The sequence below is a fragment of the Tinamus guttatus genome, unplaced genomic scaffold (genome assembly GCF_059628265.1).
Source record: "Tinamus guttatus ecotype Peru unplaced genomic scaffold, ASM5962826v1 Tinamus_guttatus_pri_ptg000197l, whole genome shotgun sequence".
NCBI lineage: Eukaryota > Metazoa > Chordata > Aves > Tinamiformes > Tinamidae > Tinamus > Tinamus guttatus.
In genome coordinates this window covers 6,817,700-6,842,600 of record NW_028288731.1, presented here as the reverse complement: position 1 = coordinate 6,842,600, position 24,901 = coordinate 6,817,700, and the positions used below count along the sequence as shown (strand labels likewise).

The 24,901-nt window shown below is 42.6% G+C and overlaps 2 protein-coding genes across 2 annotated transcripts in view; one reads left to right on the top strand and one right to left on the bottom strand.

The window, feature by feature from the left end:
• DNAH7 (dynein axonemal heavy chain 7) overlaps positions 1-8,605 on the top strand; it is an 86,109-nt gene extending 77,504 nt beyond the window's left edge. The window contains exons 58-64 of the mRNA XM_010219510.2: positions 376-561; positions 1,229-1,366; positions 2,273-2,503; positions 3,587-3,739; positions 6,463-6,640; positions 7,918-8,021; positions 8,399-8,605. Of these exons, the coding sequence (XP_010217812.2) occupies positions 376-561; positions 1,229-1,366; positions 2,273-2,503; positions 3,587-3,739; positions 6,463-6,640; positions 7,918-8,021; positions 8,399-8,605 (1,197 nt within the window). The remainder of the gene's footprint in view (positions 1-375; positions 562-1,228; positions 1,367-2,272; positions 2,504-3,586; positions 3,740-6,462; positions 6,641-7,917; positions 8,022-8,398) is intronic.
• Positions 8,606-11,820: 3,215 nt separating this feature from the next.
• SLC39A10 (solute carrier family 39 member 10) overlaps positions 11,821-24,901 on the bottom strand; it is a 31,384-nt gene continuing 18,303 nt past the window's right edge. The window contains exons 4-10 of the mRNA XM_088523761.1: positions 21,412-21,581; positions 20,251-20,469; positions 19,307-19,427; positions 17,117-17,485; positions 15,927-16,007; positions 14,254-14,444; positions 11,821-11,988 (exon numbers count right to left, since the gene is read on the bottom strand). Of these exons, the coding sequence (XP_088379887.1) occupies positions 11,830-11,988; positions 14,254-14,444; positions 15,927-16,007; positions 17,117-17,485; positions 19,307-19,427; positions 20,251-20,469; positions 21,412-21,581 (1,310 nt within the window). The 3' untranslated portion in view covers positions 11,821-11,829. The remainder of the gene's footprint in view (positions 11,989-14,253; positions 14,445-15,926; positions 16,008-17,116; positions 17,486-19,306; positions 19,428-20,250; positions 20,470-21,411; positions 21,582-24,901) is intronic.

Genomic DNA, 24,901 nt, shown 5'->3' with positions numbered 1-24,901 from the left:
TCCGTGCTTCCAAGCCTAGCTTGTCTCACCCTTGAGCAACCAGCCAAGGGTTTCTCCTGTCTCCTTCACCTGTGCCTTGGCCCTGGGGCCCGCTGCAGACACTGCAGCCCTGGTTACCTGCTCTGTGCGGGCCTGAGGACTGGGTGCAGTTACAGTCCTGCAGCTGCCCAAAAAGCACGGCTGGCCAAACAAGTTCCAATAATTTGGGAAGTTTTTCCCGGCTCAAGGCTCGGGGGCGGGCAGGGCATTCATGGACATCGCTGTGGAGATTTTTGGTGGTGGAGCTTATGCTGCCTGTGCGGGCGAGCAGGACTGCAGGCCAGGAGAGCAGGGACACAAGCCCAGTGCCTCAGCGCCGGCCTCGCTGCCCCGCAGGAGCTGCCCTTCGACGCCCTTCGCTACATGACGGGAGAGTGCAACTATGGCGGGAGAGTCACTGACGACTGGGACCGGCGCACGCTCCGGAGCATCCTGAACAAGTTCTACTCTGCAGAAATCATTACCAACGTGGAGTATAAATTTGACCCCAGTGGCCTTTACTTTGCACCTCCTGAAGGAGACGTAAGTATCTGAGGATAAGGGCTTTTTAAAAAGCAGAGCAATCACGCTTAGCTCTATTGATATGTGCCTTCACACTTCCTGCTATCATTGCGCACTGTTGAGGCTCAGTCCCACATTCTGTTTGACTTGTTTCAATGATTGAACTCCATCCCTCCACAAAAAAAAAAAAAAAAGGCGAACAAAAAAACCCTATTAAGCTGATTTTGCTCTGTGTGAGTCAGCACCCTGAGAGGGCAGTACAGGAGAAACCCAGCTCGCTTGAGTTAAAAATGTAATAAAACAGGCGTAAGAGTCAATAATCTGTTAGTGTCTGCTGGAGGCGGACAGGCCATTGAATTTATATCCTCTCTCAGGAGGGAGGAGAGCTGTTAGGTTAAGCATCAGAGACGGCCCTTGCAGGCAGAAGGGGCTGCAGCCGCCCATGCTGATATCTTGCTCTCCAAGAGACTTTCCAGCAGTGATTTAAGCAACACTAATCCTCTCTTCAGGGTAAGAGGATGGACAAGAGAAATGTACGTGGTGCCTGCATTTCCCCTGTATGTATGTTTAACAGTAGGAACATTTGTAGCATTTTCCTTGAGATGGAGTTTGAGGCCGGTTCTGTCTGTTTGGCCACTTCTGCATCTCATTACAATTCTATTCTTCCCCCTTTTGCTGTTTTTTTCAGTACCGAAGCTATATTGAATATACAAAGACCCTTCCGCTGAATCCCTCCCCGGAGGTATTTGGAATGAATGCCAACGCTGACATTACAAAGGATCAGTCAGAAACACAACTGTTATTTGATAACATTCTTCTTACACAGGTATGTAAGACTACAAATCTTCCCATAACCCCCTACTCCATCTATACATTACTAAGTTTAGCTTTTTTTTTTCCAGTTTTTGCTGTAGCCTAATTTGGTTTCCATCTCCATTCTGATGAAATTACTGTCCACTTTAGAAATCTTTTAAGGCATAGTTAGTATTTTCTGTGCCTGGCAGAGTGTAGTTTACAGGGAAAGCTGGATTTAGGCAAAAGCAATGAAAAGGACACAAATCTGTAGGAAATCAGCTTTTGTTAGCTCTGTGGCTAACAGACAACCTGATGCGATAGTATTTGAAATTATGAAACCAATTAATTTCAGACACAGTGATTTCCCTTTTTATTTAGGAAGCACAGTTGATACCATTACTAAAGCTACAGCGCTGCTGCGAGCACCTCTGTCCTGACCCAGCCGTGAGGTGGCCGCCTCGCGCGGCTGGGAGGCGGCGCCCCGGGAAGGGCCTCAGGGCGGTTGGTGGCGGTTGTGGCTGCCAAGGGCCCGGCCGTGCCCGGCTCCCGCGGGAGCTGCCGTCCCCGCGGCCGGGGCTGCCCGAGCGCGTGTGGCACCGCTCGCCCGAGGGAAGGGAGCAGATGGAGCTGCCGAACGCCCAAATGCAGCACAGACTGGGCGGCTCGGCCAGCTGTGGGGCCAGGAGTAGCCTAGAATCTGATTTCTGTGTAGCTGTCACACATTTCACTAATTAATGACATTAATGCTTTTGGGGTAAATTGACTGTAGTAGTGACCAGAGTGGGTGGTTAGAGTGGAAGAGGGCTGGAACTGCAGTCTTTTAAACAGTGCCCATGAAACAGCTGTGCTGTGCTGTACTTGAACTATTCACTTTCCCACGTCTTTCTTTTCTTTCACCACCAAAAAAAAAAAAATCCCATTTTTTGTCTGTCTTTAGTCTCGAGCATCTGGCGCTGGTGCAAAATCCACGGATGAAATTGTTTATGAGGTTGCAGGAGACATCCTGAGCAAGCTTCCTTCCAACTTTGACACTGAAGCAGCAATGAGAAGATATCCAACCACTTACACTCAGAGCATGAACACGGTGCTTGTCCAGGAGATGGGCCGCTTTAACAAGTTACTGCAGACAATACGCGACTCCTGTGCCAACATCCAGAAAGCAATAAAAGTGAGTGGAGAAATAACCCTTAAGGGCGCATAACTGGAACCTGGCCTCTATCTCTAACTATCAGTACAAGTAGCTTAGAGAACTCACCCTAAAATCTGATGCAGGTCAGTCAATTTTAGGAGTCCAAACTTCAAGCTGATTTATTTACCTTCATCTTAAAATTGACAGGAGTGCAATGGAATGTAAAAATATTGCAGAAAAGCCAGAACACAAGGTTGTTTCAGCTACTCATGTCTGCTAGCAAATAAGATGTGAAGTAACTAGGTACACTTTTTTTTTTTTTTTTTTAAGCCTTATGGCTTTGAAAGATGGAAGCCCCTCACACAATTTCTGACAGTTGCAGCTCTCAACACCTCAAGTAGCTGGAATCCTCAGAGGCAGCAATCTCCAAAGACACCACAGTAAGAAACTGGTCCTTGTTTTCAGTATAAATCCAAACCTACAGTTATGCAAAATGCAGAAGAGCAGAGAAAAGTGTTTTGGGGCCATTTTTTTTTTTTTTCTCCTACTTAACCCTAAGGCTGGATAAGGCTTAACTGACCTTGTCCCAACGTACACTGACAAAACAGAGATACAAACTGGGGCTCCTCAAGCCCCAACCACTTCTCCCTCTCAAGCCAAAACATAAACTGAGAAATCTGCCAATTTAGACTAATAGAGGAGTCGCTTCTATTAGAAGTCACAAGAGTCACTGCAAGAGACCCTTGCAGAATTATTACAAAACAGCTGGGGGAAAACAGCTAAGTAAGCATTTGTAATCAGTAAAACTCAGAAGCACTCTGGAAATAACATGTTTCTGAAGAATTTGCCTTTTCTGAGGGCATTTTTTTTTCAGTATTTTTTTCTAAAAGGGTCTATGGACCTTATTGACCCATATGACAACTGACTGCTGTATCAGACTACTGACTTTTTACTACTGTCACTTGTTTTCAGGGTGGCTCCAGTACCATTTAGCAAAAGGCTGGTTAATTCTGTTGGAAAAAGTGTTGTTTTTATTTTTAACTCTTAAAGGGAGGCTTTAACAATTCACTGTTATAAGCAAAACAAAGTATTTAGACATCATCTTTTCCATATTTCTTTCAGGGACTAGTAGTGATGTCTGCTGAACTGGAGGAAGTGGTAAACAGCATTTTGAAAGGCAAAATTCCAGGATTATGGATGAGTAAGTCTTACCCAAGCCTCAAGCCTCTTGGCAGCTATGTGAACGACTTCCTTAGTAGACTGAAGTTCTTACAGGTGAGAACAGACATGCTGTTTGTATGGGTCTGCTCATTGCTGACTCTGATGACAGTTCACAAATGCACACACACACACACACACACACACACACACACACACACGCGTGTACTTCCTCGGAATGGCTGGCGTGCAGGTTGGGGAGCAGCAGCCTCGCCGACCCCCAAGGAAGCGCCAGGCTTTGGCAGGGAGCCCCACGCCGCCCCGCGGGGCGCGCTCCGTCCGCGCGCCGCTACGACACCCGCCACCCTTGCGGCTTCCCAAGCGTGTCACTAAGTGGCTCCCAGATTCCATACACATCTCTGCAGTGGCAGTGTAGGCAAGAAATGCAGAACATAGGAAGATACTGCTAAGTGTCCAATGATCAAGTTTAAATTACAAAAAGTATTTTAACAGTGGATCTTTTACATTAACTAGGGTCAAATTCTAAGCTTTGCGCTGGGTGCGGTGGAAGGAGGCCGAATGAGTTAGGGAGACTCAACGGGGCCCATAACCTCCAAGGTTGCAGATTCACAGAACTTACTTTAACCAAGTGCCTTAGTGACAGCACATGAATTGGTTAAGACCAATAGATGCCTTTGACACTAAAGACTGAACTGATTTACGCAGAAATACGTAATTCCTACCAGGTAGCCTTCCTCATAAAAACACAGATGCTGTTACAAAAGGAGATGTTAAGATGGACAAAAGTTCCAGCATCAAAATTTAGGTAAATTAGAAAAAAAAAAAAAACAACAAAAACCCCACAGATGCAGAATGCAGCTAGATGCATCTAGCTTTCAGGTAGAGAAAAATATTTGCAAATTTTGCATTTGCAGTTACTCAGAGAACACACGGCACCCTCCTTAGCACAACAACTTTGCATATGTAGGTATGTTAAATACCAGGTAACTTCCACCTTCACCTGTAACAAGCCTGACAGCAGTAGGTAAAGAAAACCAAAATGCCATTGCTAGAACAGAGCCCAGGTTCAGCTTGTACAAGGGTGGATTTGCCAGGACCTAAAAGAAGGATTATTATTTCCTTTGGGGAGACCACTAGTGATGAGACAACTGGCTTAGTAACTACTGCAATTCTCTGTAACAGATAATGGTAACAAAATTTGAATTTTTCTGAAATTATTAGTCTCAAAAATTTACAGTTGCAACCATCAGAAAAATGTCTTCTTGCATGCAGTAATCACTGATACTTACTATAGACCTCACATGCATTACAACCAAAATCAATGAATTCTGGCATTATTTTAGCATTTTTACAGAAGCCCCCATGACATACGCTATGAAAAGAACTTCTGTTCAAATCACTGGAGGTTTAAATAGGTCCCCTTTTTCATGACAAGGAGGGAAATCATAGAATAGAATCATAGAATGCTCAAGGTTGGAAGGGGCCTCTAGAGATCATCTAGTCCAACCCCCTGCACACACAGGGTCACCTAGAGCACGTGGCACAGGACTGCGTCCAAGCGGGTTTGAAGATCTCCAGAGAAGGAGACTCCACAACCTCTCTGGGCAGCCTGTTCCAGTGCTCTGGCACCCTCACTGTTAAGAATTTTTTCCTGAAGTTCCTGTGGAACTTTTGGTGCTTCAGTTTGTGGCCATTTCCTCTAGTTCTGTCGGTGGCCACCAGTGAAAAGAGGCCAGCACCATCCTCCTCACTGCCTCCCTTGAGGTACTTCTAGACACTGCTCAGGTCCCCTCTCAGCCTTCTCTTCTCCAGCTGAACAGGCCCAGCTCCCTCAGCCTCTCCTCATAGGGCAGATGTTCCAGGCCCCTGATCATCCTTGTGGCCCTGCGCTGGACTCTCTCCAGCAGCTCCACATCCCTCTTGTACTGTGGAGCCCAGAACTGGACACAATACTCCAGGTATGGCCTCACCAGGGCTGAGTAGAGGGGCAGGATCACCTCCCTCGACCTGCTGGAGACGCTCTTCTTAATGCACCCCAGGATCCCATTGGCCTTCTTGGCCACAAGAGCACACTGCTGCCTCATGGTCCCTTGTTGTCCACCATGACACCCAGGTCCCTCTCTGCAGAGCTGCTCTCCAGAAGGTCAGTCCCCAGCCTGTACTGGTGTCTGGGGTTATTCCTCCCCAGGTGCAGAACCTTGCACTTGGCCTTGTTGAATTGCATGAGGTTTTTCACTGCCCAGTTGTCCAGTCTGTCCAGGTCCCTCTGGATGGCAGCACAGCCCTCTGGGGTATCGGCTACTCCTCCCAGTTTTGTGCCATCAGCAAACCTGCTGAGGGAGCACTCTGTGCCTTCATCCAGCTCAGAAATCATGTTCTCCTCGTGTTCAACTTGTTTGTCACATACTTTAGATATGTGACTTTGGCCTTGGAAGGGAAACGGGACAGTTTTAAAAACAGCCTGCAAGGATATGGCTAGGGATCTCCCACCCGCACAGGCAAACCAAGATGAAAACTCAACAGCCTCTGATAAGGGAGGAGAAAGAGAAAACAAGGGAGTCATTTGCTGAACTTCCACAACACAGTAATACATTCACATAAATTAACTATTTCTGAGCAACAGTGGTTTTTTTTTTCAAGTTTGTGACATTTTAAGCAACTTTGTTAAAAAGACACAGCAGGGCAGCCATTCAAAATACTGTTGCTTTCTGAAAGACGACGACAAAGGCAAAAAAAAAATTACTTTTGATGCTTTCCTAGACACTATCATAAACCAAATCCAACTTATTTCTTTTCTGCTCCTCCTTCTCTTGCTGCAGGAGTGGTATGAAAACGGCACCCCACCAGTCTTCTGGATTTCGGGGTTCTTCTTCACACAAGCCTTCCTAACAGGTGCTCAGCAGAACTATGCCAGAAAATACACTATACCGATAGACCTCCTAGACTTTGACTACGAAGTGCTGGACGATGAGGAATACAGGAATGCTCCTGAGGATGGCAAGTACATGGGTGACACAGTTACCTGCCGATGCTGAAGTACTCGGAGGTTAACACAAATCTGCACTCAGAAGTATGCAATTTTTTTAATGAATTTAGCTGAAAAATATCTACTACTGTACCGTTAATATTCCCCAAGAGATGCACTAAGAGTGATGCAGCAAAATACTGTTTAAGAAATCGCTAACATTAGTGAACTTCCCAGATTGGCCTACAGCTATAAAATAACACCAAAAGACACTTTTTAGCCCATTTTTTTCCAAGTGAGAGTAAATTTCTAAATAATAGCTGACCTGCATTTTCCTTTCCATTATTTCACTCCACAATGCATGCACCTGAGATACACAGTATTTCCATAAGCCAATGAAAGCAAGACACCGAGTCTTGCTTTGGATGTCCTAGTTCTGTTATCCATAGAAAAAACACAGTTCTACTGATAAGATCACTAGGTGCAGTAGGGGACTTGCTTTAAGGGGAAAATAATGTACAGTCTTACAGGTTGCTTTCCTTATGCTGCAGCTGCAAATGCTTTCCTGAGCCTGCATCTCCTCAGAACAAGGAGAGTTAAACTAAACAGCTCCTCCTAGTCTTTTCAGTGTTTTTCTGAGGACCAGTTTGACTGGAAGTTGTCTAAGGAAGGGCTTGGCAGGTTGCCTTGCAAATCATCATTTTCAACTCTTTTTTTTCTGTTGGGGCAGGTTTATTTCTTGTTTTAGAAGTTCCAGTTTTCAGTCAACTCAGGAAGAAGGTGCAAGTCTGATGAATAAACAGGTGTTGATTTCTCATGTTCTTCTCCAGTTAGAGTTGATGGGAGGACAGCTGTCATAGGATATTTGTGGTTTATATTTTTAAACATTCAACTCCTTCAAACAACTGTTTCAGAAAGGCATAAAAATGGTAAATTGAAACATAAGCAGTAAAACAATTTGAAGACTCTTCATATGATCAGACCTCCAAGTTTATATCCATATCCAAGTTTATATAAACTGTATATTGTAAACAAGACTTTATAAAAATGACAACTGTGAATTTGTAAAACGGTGACAGGTATCTTGTACTTTGGAATAGCTTTTAGTCTAGCATTCAGAAAAGGTTGGAGAGATTTGGTATTGTTGGACACTGTAGCTTTATATAATGCTGATGGGAATAAACAGTAACACAGAATATGGTTGTTATATACCCCAAGCCAGCAAAGGGAGCCTCGCCTGCGCTGCAGCCCTCAGCCAGAAGACATTCTCCGTGTTTGCCTAATACAGTGTCTTTTACAACCGATTCAGGGGTCTATATTCGAGGATTGTTCTTGGATGGAGCACGCTGGGACAGACAAACTAAGAAGCTAGGAGAATCTCATCCCAAAATCCTCTATGACACAGTGCCTGTGGTCAGTATCTTTCATTTGATGACATCTTCTCGTAGCAACTAATGATAAACATGATGGGATCCATACCCTAAGCTCTAGTCCTAAAGAAAGTAGTATGGTAAAAGCTCCTTAAACTGAGTGGAAAACATTTAGTGTTGCATTAGAAGTTACGCTCCCGAGGAGAGTGGGGAGCCCTGCTGCTGCTGCCGCCGGAGGGCTGCGGTCGCTGAAGCTGGGGGAGATCAAACTGCCAACGAAGAGGAAATAGCAAGCAGGTTTTCAGGGCTAGCTGTATAAAAGCAAACACAAGCAGAAAGGAACCACTGCCAAACACCTTCAACAAGCTAAGGGTTTCCCAACATTTTTGATTTTAAAGATGATGTTATTCTTTCCCGCAGATATGGCTAAAGCCCTGCAAGAAGATGGAGATTCCGCAGCGACCAAGTTACCTGGCTCCTCTGTACAAGACCAGCGAGAGAAGAGGGGTCCTGTCAACTACAGGCCATTCCACCAACTTCGTCATCGCCATGATCCTGCCTTCGGACCAGCCGGAGGAGCACTGGATCGGCCGGGGGGTGGCTCTCCTGTGCCAGCTGAACTCATGACTTCACCACGCCTGACTGGAGGCTCATTTCCCACTTCACTTACAGAGGAGGCATGTCAAGCCTTAAATGTCTCTTAAAAAGGAAAATCAACATATAAAAGGAATTTGTTCACAGTTTTGCATTTTGCGCCTCTCATAAGCACTGAAACATGAAGATGAGTACTAAGATATAAATGTGTACAACAAAACCTTATAAAAGCCAACAAGAATATTTGCTTCTTGAATAATTTTATTTTCTGAAGGCTCCTTATAAATAAGGAACATACATAAAATGAACACAACACTGTTGACAGTGAACAAAACAGCATTTGATCATTTCCAGCTTTATAAAATTAAAAAAAAAAAGAATTTAGTTATAACAAAAAGACTCATAGCTCAGCAAGTATCTTATAGGACCATAATCACATTTTAAAACCGTAGACTCAATTGCTAAGGAGGGGTGGAGGGGAGGGAGGGAATAGTCACACTGCATCTAGCTACTACAATATTTTCTAAGCATAATCACAGCTGATTGAATGCAATGTGATCTACATCAAAATTCATATGGGATGTCACACAGTGACAGCATTGTAATATACAAGTAACATTTATGCCCTCCAACAGATACAAGTTAAATGAGACTCTGGATTCAAGCAGAATGGAATGTTGAAGCCAACTAGAAACGCAGTGGAATTCAGATTGTAACATGACCCTAAAATTGTATATTAAAATGACCTGGAATTCAATACTGGTGGAAACTTCTAGAAGCCACAGCTGCTACACTGCTCTTCATAGCCTGTAATAAATATTAGAAAATAAATGGGAAAAACCCATATTTAATATGAAAAATGCAGTACCTACCTAACCATGTTTTTCCCTTGCCTGAAGATGGTCTTGGAAGGAAGTTAACTCTTTTCTACAAAGGCAGCGTATTGAGCTATAACCACATTTGAACTAATACAAAAGTAAACCTACTACTTGAAACAGTGACATCTTCATTTGAAGAGAATTAAAGACAATTTTTTTAAAAAAATGATTTGACAAAAACTCAATTCAACCACATAATGAGCCCCTTATACATGACGGAATTAACGACATTAAAATTAAAGGTTGTGCTAACACATAAGCAACACAGGCTATTTCAGCTCAGACCTCCGGCAGGTATCCAGTTACTTAAGTCTCTGAAAATTGTACTCAGGGATCTAACCTGGGTTCTAGGAAAAAATGTCACCCGGGATCTTCACACTGGAGGAATTCACCTGAAACAGCAACAGTGTATTTGCTATTTATAGCCCAATAATCCACCTGTTTAAAAAAACAAAACACAAGAAACAACAAGTCCCCCCACGCACACTAGGTTCAGAGCATCAGACAACTGCATAACTGGCCCCTGGGCTTTGGGCTTCTTCACTGAAGAAGCTGTAGCCTTCTTTGAAATGGACCCTTAATACTGTTCCGTGATACTGTGGTTGGAAGAAATACTGGCAAGAACCACCCGACACCTTTAAAATACACGAGCTGCTCTTAAATGATCAAGGGAAGCTTCCAAAAGCAAAGGGCCGCAGGAAACAGGCATGAACTTGAAATGGAATGAAGATCCCGAGTGGCTCCTGCCGAGGCGTTCGGATCCGGCCGTTTGTAGTAGCTACACTGGCGCCAAGCAGACTCAAACAAAATGGCACGGAGTCAAAGCACAGCTTCCCTGGCACACACATAAAAAGACAAACCCAATGTTTTAAAAAAGGCTACTACCATGCTTGGACTGCTACTACAGCATCAACTGGCGCGCCTCGCAAACTCACTGTTTGTTAAGGGAGATGGGTACAAGAAAAACTAACTCATGTCTGGCAATACGAGCAGCTCGGCACGCTGCAGTCCAGGAGAGCTGATAACCAGCAAGTTAAGGCCCAAATTTCCCATTCGACCTCCTGAATTACACACACCATAGATCTATTACATCTGTTTTTTTTTTTTAAATAATATAATTTAAATACCAAAAATAGTAAAAAAAAAAAAAAAAAAAAAAAAAAAAAAAAAAAAAAGTAGAAATGAATCGCTTTATGCTGGAAGTAGGAATCTTCCTGCATATTGTCTAATGCCAGAAATGGCCAGTGCTACAATGTCTGATATCAAGGCACTGCAGAACAGATGTGATCTGATACTACAGCATCATAAATATCCCACCAGAGCTACATACACAAGAGCATAATTTAACCTTTGTGCCCAGGTTCAGTAACTAGCAACTTGCACTTTAGACTGCTTTAACATAAAAGAAGAAAACATCCCAAAATAACTGTTAAAAAAAAATGAGAAATTCCCATATGGATTCTCTGTTAAAAGAGAGTTTGCACAAATTCACAGCCACAATTCTTCAGTAGTTTAGGTTGCAAGTGGCACACAGTGGCACACTACATGTTTAGCATTTGTCAAAAAGAACCAGAAATACCTCAGTAACTCTGATATCAGGGATTACCCCAAGCTAACACTAATTCTACTGCATTTTGCATTTTCCTACTAATATCAAGGAATAGACATCAAATAAATCTGAGTCAGGAAAACACTGTAAAACTGATCCTCAAGGAACACAGCTCTCTGCAGTGCATATTGCAACAGCCTGTCTTCTTACACATGAAGTTTGTAAGGAGGGAGTGCAGCTTAACGTGGAGCTAAAATATTTAAATAGTTTTTAGGATTTTATTTTTAATTTAAACCATCACAGTGGTATCCAGTCACGTGTTGTTTTAAGATTCAATACTTCTTGCTACTATGCAGAGGAATCAGCACAGAACATATTATATATATATATATAAAATTATGTGTGCTACTTAAGCCTTACGTGGCACTAGAAGCTTACTCTGGTTCTTTGCAGAGGGGTGAATTTCAGCTTTAAGATTTTTGGGGTTCTGTTCAAATGTAGTATGGAAAGATACTTTCCCGAAGAGTAGATCCTTCACTGTACTTTTTATTTTCTTAAGCAAGCAAACAGTGCTTTCTCTACAGCACACTGAACCCACTTCTCCTTTTCAGTATTTCTGTCTGTCACTTGAATTTAGAAGATGCACTGGGTCATCGTATCCAATTTTAATTGGATAAAAGCAGAAGTTAATCTACACCCAAATGAAGACTCTGTAGTAGTGTAAATAGTGCAAGGCACTGCTTTTCCTCTGAGCACTGTGCATACAGTAAAGCAGAGCAGACTCAAAGCCAGACAGTAACATCAGTGTAACCAGAGATTACCAGAGATGGTCAAAACTGGATGTCAAGCACAATTTTATCTTCGTAGAGGGCAATCACCAGCATGATGGCAAATCCAAGCAGCAGACCTAGGTTCTGAAGCACGAACTGCCCCACAGGACAGTACCCATGCTCTTCATCATCTCCATCGCCGTGAAGCATTTCTGGCAGCTAAAACAGAAAATGTTTTGGAGTCGTTCCACTTCCATTTATATACAGACAAGTTGATAAGGTAATGCTGATGCAGAAAAACATTGCAGGATTCAGTTAAGAACAGTCCATTAAGAAACAGTTAAAACTCTACCCCGTCATTACATGTTATTAAAACACGGTCTCAAACAAATCACATATTTACAAAACAAAGTGAACTATGCCACAGCCTTTCCCTTGGGCATTTTTTTTTTAGCTTGTATTTGAACTTCACATTCCTCAGGATAAGGGCCAGCCCAGCTTTCTTTGAGCTCTGCTCTTTCATGTTCTCTTCCTCAATTAAAACCAAGTCATGCTCAAATAAACATAAGTAGAAGCTTTAATTATAGCTGCATTGCTATAAATATACCCTTATATCACAATGCATATAAAGACCAGTGTAAATAACTCAGCCATTCATTTGCTGTTGTACACTAACACATATTCATATCTATTTCCTTTGTAAGTATGGAAATAATAGGAAGCAATCTGTATGTGAGGAACAATTGAAGAAGATTCTGTGTAAACCCCTTAAAAATTCTGATAGTTCTGGGTTTTTGGAAGACTTCCTCACCTGTGAAGGAAAGTCCAATAGCACCGATGGCAGCAGAAAACGAACAGCAGACTTGGAAGATTTAAAAGTGTGACATGATGATGTGACACATCATCACACCATCAAATCTGCCCAAAGGACAAGTATAAGGACATGGCCGGAAACTGAAACATCAAAAATTCCATAGGAACTTAAGGAAAAATTTCTTAACAGTGAGGGTGACAGAGCACTGGAACAGGCTGCCCAGAGAGGTTGTGGAGTCTCCTTCTCTGGAGATCTTCCAAACCCGCTTGGATGCAGTCCTGTGCCACGTGCTCTAGGTGACCCTGCGTGTGCAGGGGGTTGGACTAGATGATCTCTAGAGGTCCCTTCCAACCCTAAGCATTCTATGATTCTATGATTCTATGTGGTCTTACATTACTATGTTTCAGAAAGAAACCAAAAGCTGCCAATTTGACTTGTTGAGAATTTAAATCTCTACTAAAAACGTACTTGTCTGAAAAACACAGAGTAGACAAGACAGCCTAACTACAAACACTACAGCAAAACAAGGGCTAAACGAAGTCAGACTTGGCACTAGTGCAGACTGCCCCACAGCTCCGCGTGCTGCCACCAAGCAGAGACCTGAACTCCAGTTATGGGCAAGTCCTTTTGCATAAAGCATACGTAGCCCTACCTGGTGATCCAAGTAACAATCTAATGATCACAGTCTATCCAAGTAGAGAAATAACAGCTACCAAAGCTTGCCTTTGCTTCAGATGCCTGTACTAGGAAAGAGCAATTTGTAAAGAAAGAGATGGAAATCCAGGGAAGTACTTCAGTAACTGCAGAAATGTTCTCATTTCTGAGGGAAGCAACAAGAGCTGCCTGAACACTTGGGAACTGAAGTTTCTGATACAGCTAATACAAGATTTGTCTTTACAATCCAGGGAAATGGCTTGAGCTATCCTTTTTTTATATATATTTTTCAGCTGGAGTGACATTACAGAATATCCAGGAAGTGAAAACTGATCTCATCATCATTGTACTAATGCAAATTGACTTATTTAAGTGTGACTCTGAAGCTCTTCAGAAGAGAAATGAGGATTAAGTACAGACTGATAACATGTGCAGAACCACCTTACTGCTCGAAGGATCTGGATGTATGGCGTATGCTCGCTAAATACAACATACACATAAGTTAATCCTTGAATAAACAACATGCATTCGAGCAAGTAAGTTTTAAAATCAATGCAAAGCAATGTTTTACCAACTGCTCTTCCGGAAGGCTAAAACTAATCCTTCTAAGACTGAATGCATGAACCTTAAATTTTACTGGTGAGTCAGTCTAGAGTAGTGGATTGAACTCCAGTGTCATTCTCTTTTATGTCCATAAAATAGATGATCATCTCATGTTTATTAGTGGGAAACGTGAACGTCTTTCCTAGCCCCATTGGAGTTTTTGTATTTTAATATAAATTAGAGGCAGATCTCCATAGTGGAAACCCACACAGGCAAGTGACTACAGGAGTTTGCTACATCTCTCACAGTATTTGCAGCCTTCTCAAAAGACGTAGAACAGAAACAGCTCTCTACTGTCTACATACACTTCATTTGGTGTCGTAAGAACAGCAAAAAATCCAGAGCAGGTGCAATTTCAAGGCCTAGGCTTTCTGCACCCAACGCAAGAATGACATAAGTCATCATAATCTTACCATATCCACCAATGCCACGTAGAGGAACATGCCTGCGGTGATTGCAAAGATCCACAGGGTGATGTTATTGGCATACTGTCCCACGGCGGTGCCGATGAGCATGCCTATGTAAGCCATCATGGCAGACAGGACGTTGTACACGATGGCCTGCTTGACTGTCATACCTGCCTTGAGCAGCACCGCAAAGTCACCTAAAACGGGCAGAAAACACAGGGAGTTGGCATCAACGGCCCTCAGAGAGCAAAGACACACGCCAACAGATACAGGTACTGCCTCACCAAACCGAGGCACTGTCAAGTAAAATGGGCTGGAGAGGCTGTAAGCAAGCAAGGGCAACAAGCTATGACAGCTCTTAAGTCTTCTAACTACCTGCTCCTTGCATGACCTTGATTAGGATATGATATGAGGGTGCTCCTTCACGATGCTGACTGATGGAAAGGCAACTGGTTGGTAAGGATAAGCAGAGAAGTCCTGAGAGGACACCTGCACTTACAGACTTCAGAGTCAGTCTTGCCCCACACCTGCGATGATTCCTCCTGTCCAAATATACCTCATTTTACTGATCACAGAGGAGTATCCTGGAGCCATTAGTGCCAGGAGAAAGTGCCAATTCATTTGAGAAATACAGAACTAGGGAAAGGAAGAGTTTCATTCAAAAGGAGGGATTCTACACTCATGCTGAATCACAGCTGGAGATGTGGCAAGTTAACCTGTATTTTGAACTCAGGCCACCTCTAGTACAACTGCTGATTGAGTCACATATTCTGTAAAGACCTAAACCTTCATCTTTTTAACCAACTAAAAAAATCATCACACAGCAATATATGTGATGATCCTCTATACACTCCAGTACTGAACTATATACAGCGCCATCGTCCAACCGTCATGATTTTCTCTATCATGCCCCATTTGTACTTCCCTTGTACTTACTATCTATATAAAATGCTTTTCAGCCGTTATCTCTGGAGGGCTTTTGCCATACTTGTTTGACTTCACCATGGCACATTTAGGGACTTGGCAAACAAGCAAACTTTGACTGCATACAGTTTAATCTGGCAAAAAATCCAGGTTACTGCTAAAAGAAAGACTCCTTCCCTTCCCAGGGATTGTCTCAGGAGTCTGACACAGCCCTAGTGTTTCATGGGACACATGGCCCACAGGATGGCAATGGTTGCATCCCAGTTAGTTAATCCCCAAGAGAAATGCTTCACCACAGGGGGTCAAGTTGATGGTGCCAGCAAGAATGTCTGCAGCTTTATCTAGATAAATATCAATTTCTCCTGTTTTTGTGACTGTGTGATACTAAGCATATTCTGAAGAGTCCAGAAAAATCTTCTGCTTATTTAATTTTTTGCAGTGTGCCACAGGATGTGCAACATTTTTAAAGACAGTGTTGCACACCCTAGTCTGAAACCCTGTACACAAAACACAGAGTCATAAGACTAAAATGTAACTGCATGTTCCTAAGAACACTTAAATCTTCACAAATAGATACAGCTACATTCTTGCTAAAATAATCCTGTGTTAATATTCTCATTATATACACTGCAATACTCTCTGAAGTTCTGGTCGTCCCAGTAGGATCTGCATTGCATCAGGCTTATCAGGACAAGCATCACATCAGATACACATTTCAAACAGAACAAAGAGATTGAACCGATCAAGCTTATTACCTAGTTCATGGGGAAGCTCGTGACAAAACACTGCTATAGATGTACTAATTCCTCCCGTCAGCCCAGCACTAAAAGCTGCTCCTAGAAAAATAAGATTCAAATTATATTTTATGATTTTTAAGTCAGCAAATTTAATCAACAAACTCTTTGAGATTACACCTTTCCTTAGAATGTACGCTCTAAAATTGTTTCACTATGTCTGTGTTTTGTCTCTGTATAAACTGGAAATGCTGGAAGTCTCCTGGATGCGCATTACTACTGCTTTATTACTCAGTTCATCCCTAGAGAAACGTTCAGAAAGGAGAACTGAGCCAAGGGGAAAAAAGCAGATGCACCTGCAACAAGCTGACGTTCTTCAAATGACTCCTGTGTAAACACTTACAATTTCTGTAAGAGCTAGTTAAACAATTTTAAGTTCATACCCAAAATAACACCAGTTTGCGCAAGTTGGAGTTCATTGCAAAAAGGCAAGGCACACCATTTTTACTCCTATGACACAGACCCCAATTAACACCCTCTACAGTTCAAATGACATAAAGGTTGACATAATAATAATCAAAACGGTAATGGTTCCAGTTTATCTGCTAGTTTTACTTCCTCTCCGTTTGGATAGAAATCAATCTAAAACAACGATAAACCAAAAGAGTAACTTAATTGTGTTCAAACAAAGTATCCAGCGTACTATCTTTCTTAATTTTGTGAAAACTTGACTTTTAGAACATTTATTAGTTGTAAATTATGCAGTATTGTAGATGTTATTACTAATAGATATTACATCATCATTAGAACATCATAAATATTATTATAAATAAGAGAGAAAGGAACTTACTGCTTTTTACTCAAAGGCAAATACCGAGACCCAAACAAAGGTATATTGCAATATTGCAGGTACACCAAAATTCATGAGCAGTCCTGCCAGCACCTCTACTTATTTGACAAAAAACCTACTACCATTGCCAATATCTGCACAATTCTCTTGGTGGAAATAAGCACAGAATATCAGCAAAGTGCAGACTACAGCAGGTGATGGTTTTTTTACTCCTGTTCTGAAGGAGGGTAAACACTGCCTTGGCTCAAGTAAGCCCTGGAGCTAATTTGCAGCCTGACCCACAATCGCTGACAAGGAAAGCATCACAAAACTGTGCAAGTCAAGAAGGAACCCTTGAGAAATACCTACTGCCCTTTCTTACCTATTGCTAACCCATCACTGAAGTTGTGAATGCCATCTCCCATAATTACCATCCAAGCAATATTAGCTATCCCAGTATCTTTGAGGTCTTTTCCAGAATGACAGTGGCCATGGGAATGATGGGAATGCTTGGGATGCCAGTGGTGGCTGTGTTTTCTAGCTATCATTTTCTCTTCGCCGTGGCCGTCATACTCGGAGTCCCGGAGATCGTGCTCCTGCGCAGTGCGCGAGACGTCGTTGTGGGAGCGATGTGTGGTGTGGTCCTCTTCTAGAGACAAGAAGTTCTTGGGAGGAGATTCCAGCTGGCCGTCTAAATCGGTCAGTTCTGTTTCGTTTAGTCGGTCTTCAGATAAAACGGAGTCATCTGCTCCTGCAGTGAGGGCAGTTGAGAGACAGGGCATTAATTCATTTTTAAAGTGCCACTCGCAACTACTCTATGATTGGGCAAGTATTGTAACTGCTTTTCAAAAGCAAAAATGTGAAGTATTTTAGCACAACCCAATCTAAAAGCTGTTGTCAACACTCAGCCCCAGAAGATCTCTCTCGTTGCATTATTTCTCTGTGATTTGCAAGTAGAGCATTCAGAAGTCTCCGTTACAAGGCAACGGCTCTGTACTCATAGCACACAGTCAGTCTTAGCCTGACGGAGGCTCGTACCTGTTACTTTGCTGCTGACAATATTTTTGGTTCAACACTGGAAAAAAAAATAAAAAGCATAAAAAAACTATAAAAAAAGGTACTAAAAAAGAACTGTAACACATCTCATGCTGCAGGTGGAACTCAAACTGCTGGGCAAACTGGTTACTCTGTGCGCATGCACACACAAGTCACTATTTAACCTTCCCTGGAGCCCGCCCAGATCTGCTGCTGCACGTGCCACTGCTTCGCACGCGGGGGCCATGCACTGGAATCCCCCAGAGCAGCTCGTTACTCTGCCAGTCCCACAGTGCCCTTTTTGCAATGGGAGGCAAAATGGAAACAACGTAGAAGGCAAAGGGGCATAAATTTTAAGTCTATCGATACTTCTAATGTGTTCATAAAGAATCAAAATTGGCAAACTACGCTCCAGGAAACAAAGAGCTGTGGGGAAAAAACAGCAGTTCTGGACATTATTAAAACAATTAAGCAAAAATATTTCAGACTAAAAAATATGCAAATACTAGGTAGAATTAATTAAAAAAAGGCATAAAATATTCAGCAGCAAACTCTTTCTAGATAAAGAGGCTTCCTAACTTCATCGAGAGGCTGTTTAATGAGAAATGGAAGGGCCATTCAGATCAGTGGCACAGCATTCAAAACTCATAATCAGCACAGGCTTGAGTAGCCTTTAACATGAATTATTTCCTGTTTGGCCGTTTGCTTTCAGAGGAGCAGTGTCACAGACCTGGTTACCTAAGGAGGGTATTCTGTGCCACTAAAGCCATTTCTCTCATCACCCATTGAAAGAACATGGGTACCGCCAGAGTCACAGCTGGAAGTGCCTCTCTCTTCTTGTTCTGTGTCAACACCCACTGTTTCATGTCGAATGCCCCTAACGTCCTCTCTCCCACAAACCCTTCAGATGATCAGAATTGCTCTTCTGTGAGCACTGCCTGCAGGCGGCAACAGAAAGGGAAGCTCCGAGAGCAAAGCCCTTTCCCGCCTTCCGCCCTCAAGCAGTGAGTGAGCAGGCACTTCCCCTGGCTCAGGCTTCACGAGCGCTCCGATTATGATGGAGAGCGGCATTTGAAAACTGTCTTGGATACCTGAGAAGTGCTTGTGTTTACGAGAAGAAATCAGGGGTTTTTTAAAACCTTCTCAGCCCAACTGAAATCCATCCGAGACTGTAATGTTCAATGCGACTTTCCTCTCAGTTTGTGCGTGTTCATTTTTTTTCCCAAGTCCTTGCCAAGCTGAGCTAATCAGGAACAGTTTAACAAACACCCATCGCCCCCAGCCAAGAACGACCACCACCCAAACTGCTTCAGAGAGCTGAGAACTAATTGCATGGCGTACTAGGAAATGTTCAAAGTACTCTCAGATCTAAGGGAAACTAAATAAACAGCACAGGGAAAGCCTAGCAAGTCTTATTAACAAAGATTTGCATAGCAGCTGCGCATCTGTACAAGAGGTTCCATGCTGCACACCAAAGGGTGTAAGCCATGATCGCTCCAAGTGGCATCATCAGCGAATCCTGAAAATAAACGTTTACCTGCAAGTGGTTTGAGCTGAAGCCAGTCAGCATCTGGTCTGTTATTTAATTTGTGGTCTGAAAGTTTCCTTCCAATTGGCGATTCTTCAGTCTGTTTCTTCTTGCACCATTTCTGTTTACTCTGCAGCAGGACACAAAGTTAACATCTCACTTGTAGGGTGACACTAACAGAAATGAAAGATAAACTGAAATGTTGTCACAAATCTCTTTTTAAAAGAGAGCAAGTTATTCTCTCTTAATCTGTCCAGCAGAAGTACATGTCAACTAAGACTTGTCAGTCACATCTACATCTCACTGGGAATTCTTAGGTACCTGCCACAGAAATGCACATGTGCGCACAGAAATACCACTTCATTAACAGAGAACTTCATGACAAGCACTATTGCCCACAGTTACTGTGTTTGCCTCTTTTGCTCATTAAGCAAGGACAGCTCTTCTATTTTGTCCATTTTTAGTTAAGTTTTATATGCGTATAATTTCCTCATATTTTCTTCAGAGAAGAGCTTGCTATTTTCTTGTCTGCAGTTGCCATGGAAATGTAGGGGATTTAATTAACTCCTTAAAGAAAATATACCCAACATGACCACTTTTATCTCTATAAGAAGACCTAAACACGACCTCTAACACAGAAAATCTTTTGCTGCTGTCCAGCTGAAGTCAGCAAGTCTGATGTGAGACCAGAAAAATGGACATCTTTTCTCACTCCTCCTGTTTCCTATTTGTCAAAATTTTCTTCTCAAAAATCAAGTGATGAAGACAAACAGATGCCAAATGGTTCTTTGGAAGGACTGTTTAATGGACAGGGGGATTCACCTACTATCACATCCCCTCTCAGGTTCTCTCCTGGTGTGAATACAAACAACCAACCAGCAGAGAGAAAGCACTGAGAAGTTAAGTTCAATTACCATGTTTGTTTTTAAATAGCAAGAACTTTCACCACGTACCTTTTGTTTATTGTAATGCTTGTACATTCTTATACAATGTTCAATGATGAACAAAACATAAATGCCTCCAAGTGCAACGAGACCTTTCAGCACTGGGTCATTTTCTTCCAGAAAGCCCTCAGCCCCTATTCCGTGTCCATGGGCATGTCGGTGAGAGCGCTTGTGTTCATGAACGTGACCTTGTCCATGGTGGTGGCTGTGGTTGTGGCCTCCATGGGACTATTAGGAAAAAAACAGTAACACAGCGTGGGGCCTGGTGCTTTCAGGAGGACTGAAACGGCTCCAGGCTTGGATGTACAAAAACCAACCAACCAACTCCCCAGAGCCTTGCCAGAATAGTACTCCCAAATACATTTAAGAAAATACTTTTTTTATACAAATGCATTTTACCTGGGAAATTTCCCCTAATCAGTACAAAGTATTTTACTGGGTAATTTTTGGAGGAAAAATAAAAGATGAAAATCAGCCTTCTGTCTCTTTATCTCACTATGCTATAAAAGATAACGAGACCAGCACTGCAAAACATCACACAAAATTACTACATACTCCCACTAGCAATCAAATTCACGAGCTCTTTCGCTATTACTATCAATTACAGTCTGAAATACTGAGGTTCTATCCCTCCTCTCAAGATTAAAGCTTACACAACGAAAACATTTTCCCTTCTTGCCCTCTGTAAGAATTCCAGTATACTGACAAAAATTAAAACCTGCTTACCTTCCTAGCAACTTAGACAACTTCTCAATTAAATGTATGAGAAGAATGTAATTTGGAGAAATTCTAATACATGTACATTCAAACAAAATGAGTAGTTTACAAAGAGAACAAAATATGGTTCTAGCTTAAAAGGAAAAAAAAATAGTAATCAGGAAGCTGAACACCCTGAAATACTCATACACGAGTACCAGGAGACAAGGAATTGTGATACCTGCTAAATTTATAAATTTAAATGCTCTTGTTGGTCTCCTCAAGCAGTGAAACCTCTTCAAGCAACTATAAAAATACAACTATATTTCTTTAGAAAAGCACACTTCCTTTGTTATTACCAAAGTCTGCAATACTGATTTTAGGCACTGGTCTTTCATGTCCTTGCATACTGGCCTTTGCTGAAGAGCTGTTTCTACACTCCGCACCCTTAAGTTAGAGGTCTGGAATACTCACGTGTGGCAACAGATGGAGCAGGGCGTCTCCACTCATTGTTCCTACAGCCAGAGCTACCAAGAAAGTTAGAAGAAATTTGAAGCACCATTGGTTAATGATGGGAATCAAGATCACCCCTAGCAAGGAAAGCAGGCTAATGACGGTGATAGAGATGATACCACAAAACCAGGCTGTGGGAAGAAACGAACACAGAAGGGTTATCAGAACAATACTTGGCAAAGCTTGCACATTGATTTACACTATCTCTTTAGATGAATTTGCCTTGACCTAACTATGCATTCATTTAAAACAGGCTGAAATGTAAGCAGTTCTCAAGTTCTCCCAGGCCCATTCCCAGCGCAGTACCCCCCGAGACCTTAAAGATACTCAGCAAGGAAATGACCCTTCCCGATTCCGAGGGCCAGGCTCACCCTGCAGCCCCCTGGTGAAGGGGAAAAGCAGAAGATTCCGGGCCAAAGCAGGATGCTCTCTCCTACTCATCTCACCTTACTAGAGCTCTAGTGGCACTTACTTTACTCAACTGGAAAAAATAAATACTTCTCCCCTTTGATAAGAATAGTATGCAGAGCTAGGCAATGCTCTTCACTTGGAGTTTTGAAACATAGCATCTTAGCTTGGAGAAAAAAATAGGGCTCAGACTTTAATAGAGGAGCCTTAAAAATAAAACACACACAAAAAAGAACTAAGTAACCTGGTAGCAATAAAACTCAAAAGCAACTTGGTAGCAATAGAAAAACAACACACATGTTTCTGAGGACCTCTGCATTGTCCCCTTATAATAAAAAGTGATAATGGGATAAACGATGCTCCGGGTAATGCCATCAATTAGCAAAAATGCCTGCATTTCTATACAATATAGAACTGCACAAGAAATAGATACCATGAGCAATGGATTAGGCCTCTTGGAATCAGCATCTTACACCAATAACGTGATTTCCCTTCTACTTTTTAAGCTCCTTACTAAGGCTTCTCTGGCGCTTCCCTTTTAAATTCCCATCACAAGAACTTATTTCCAAGAGAACAGGACACAAAACCCGTCTAACTGCGCTAGCACAGTTCACGTGGCCCACAGTCCCGAAGACGGGAACTGCTAGAGGCCAGAAATCTGACTCTTCTAATCTGATCAGGCTCTTTGCAAAAACATCACAGCAATATGCTGAAGACAGAAACATACTTATGACAAAATTACAGACTTACACAGGGAAATTATTAACCTAATTCACATTTATTCACATTTACTCTTACCTGCACTCACTACACCACTCACTGCAAAGCCCTTATCCAATAATTTTCATTACACTATTTAGGCTGTCAAGTACATGACTACCTGAAGTATTTTTTTTTAATGTTTAGCCTAAATGTTTCAGGCATTTCCATTTTTCCCCTGCATCCCCACAAGGCAGCACCTTGGCAGGTCGCGAGCACTTTGCCGCGGGATCCCTCGCGCTCCCGGCGTTTCGCTGACGTGCTGAGGGGAGGGAACTGGCCCCCCCAGGAGAGCATAACCCATCCAGCAACCTCCACGCTTTAGCTGTCAACCCCACGATTTTCAGATTTCTATTTGTGCTGAAATACTACAGAGCAGCTTCGACAAGATTTGCTTCACAATGAGAACTGTAGCTGCTGCCGGCCAGGCCAGGGTCCCCACCACAACTGATGCTGCTTTGTTATTTATGATTTCCATGTGAAACATCTGATGTTTAACATGGAAAATTCTTTCCTACTAAGGTTGTCTCTCAGTCTGCCGAAGTGCATGAAATGAAACCATCTAATTCAAATGCAAAGGGTACCATAGCACACGCTGCAAGAGGGACTGACTGGAAAAAAAGCTTTGGAAGGGCATGAAGAAAATAGGGAATTGGTGGCAAACCAAAAACGACTGGATAAGGAACCAAAAGTAGAAACTGAGAAACATGAATACAAAAATAGGTCTAGACTGGAAGCAGGACCCTGCAGATCAAACAACTGGCACTACCCACCTCTGATTCATGCCCAGAGCAGTTCAGTCATGTGCTGAAAGAAACAGCACACATGGGCATGTAACGTAATATGGCAGCACAACGTGCCTCCAAAGCAGCCCAAATTAAAGCTGCGGGGCCATCTGACAGCACGCTGGTTCTCCATTCTGGACATGAATATTATGACAGTACGGTCCAGGTTAAACGACCAAAAATGGAAAGGAGATTATACAGATTAGCTGAAGTTTCATATATCATAGCACAGTTTTGGCAAAGGCATTTCTGAAGGACTTACGCACTCTGACAGATGAACCAGTACCTAAAGTTGGAGCTATGATTAAGTAGTATGAGTAATGAGTAATCTGCAGAGCTCATCTCTCAAGCTGTGGCCTCCAGCTTCTATCTTTTCCTGTTCCAACTCCCAACTCTCATGTAACCAGAATTATTTAAAATGCTACGGAACCGCAATTACCAGCAAAAGGTTGCTGTTGAGCCTAAGGACAAGGAATATATTATATGCAAAAGCATAGACTGTGATAAAGTTACTTCCCCATGGTATAAAAGGGCTACCAAGGAAGACATCCGACAACACTGCCAACAACATTTTAGCATAGAGCTTCAGACATCTGGAGAATTCAAACCTCTACAACACGCAAGCAGAACCAACTCGCCACATTATGAACACTGAAAGAGCTCTTAACTATCAGAAGTTGGTGTGTAGTGTCCTAGGAATGAGGTTTGCTCAAGCAGGTGAAGTTATTCCTACTGGATTATAAGTTATTTGTGTGGAAAAAGCAGGAACCAAGTGACCCAATAGTTCCTTCAGTTAGGGACCTCTGTTCAAACAGCATCTAGCAAACAGCCGATTTGCAAAGTTATTTGTCAGTCAAAACAAAGGCTGCTGATGTGGGTTTGCGGGGAGGCCAGGAAAGGGCAACCACCTGCAGGCTTTAGGTGGCCAGCAAGCCCATACAAAGGTTGTGGGAGCCAAAGCCTTCCTGGGGCTGGGAAGGATGAGCCGCAAGGAGCGCAGGAGCCCGCACACGCACATTTACTGATTTACAAGATATACCTGATCTGAAATGCTTTCAAGCAACAGCTCTAAATGGTCCCTGCCTTGGAAAACAACAACAAATTGTTCTTTACTTGTATTAGTTCTGTTTCCTTGTTTCTCCGAGTTGCATGCATGGATTTACTCTGCAGGTCCATAACACAATAAAACTGAGAGACTCTTTCCAGTTTGGCACATTATAGTATTCACATAAATGGTGAACTACTACAAATCCCCTGCCTGCTCCTCTGCTGAGTACCAGGAGGTGCAGGGAGCACAGGAGAGCTGCCTGATGCACACGAGGGTTTCCAGCTCCTTGGGCGTTGTCAGGAGCTGTCAGTGATGATAATGCCACCTCTTTTAAAGGTACCCTGTGGCAACTCAGCTGACTACACAAAAATACTGCGAGAAAAAGCATCCTTGGAAATCCTCCATTAAAGGTGCTACAAATTCCAAGATGGTTTTATGAGTTCTTGGTCAT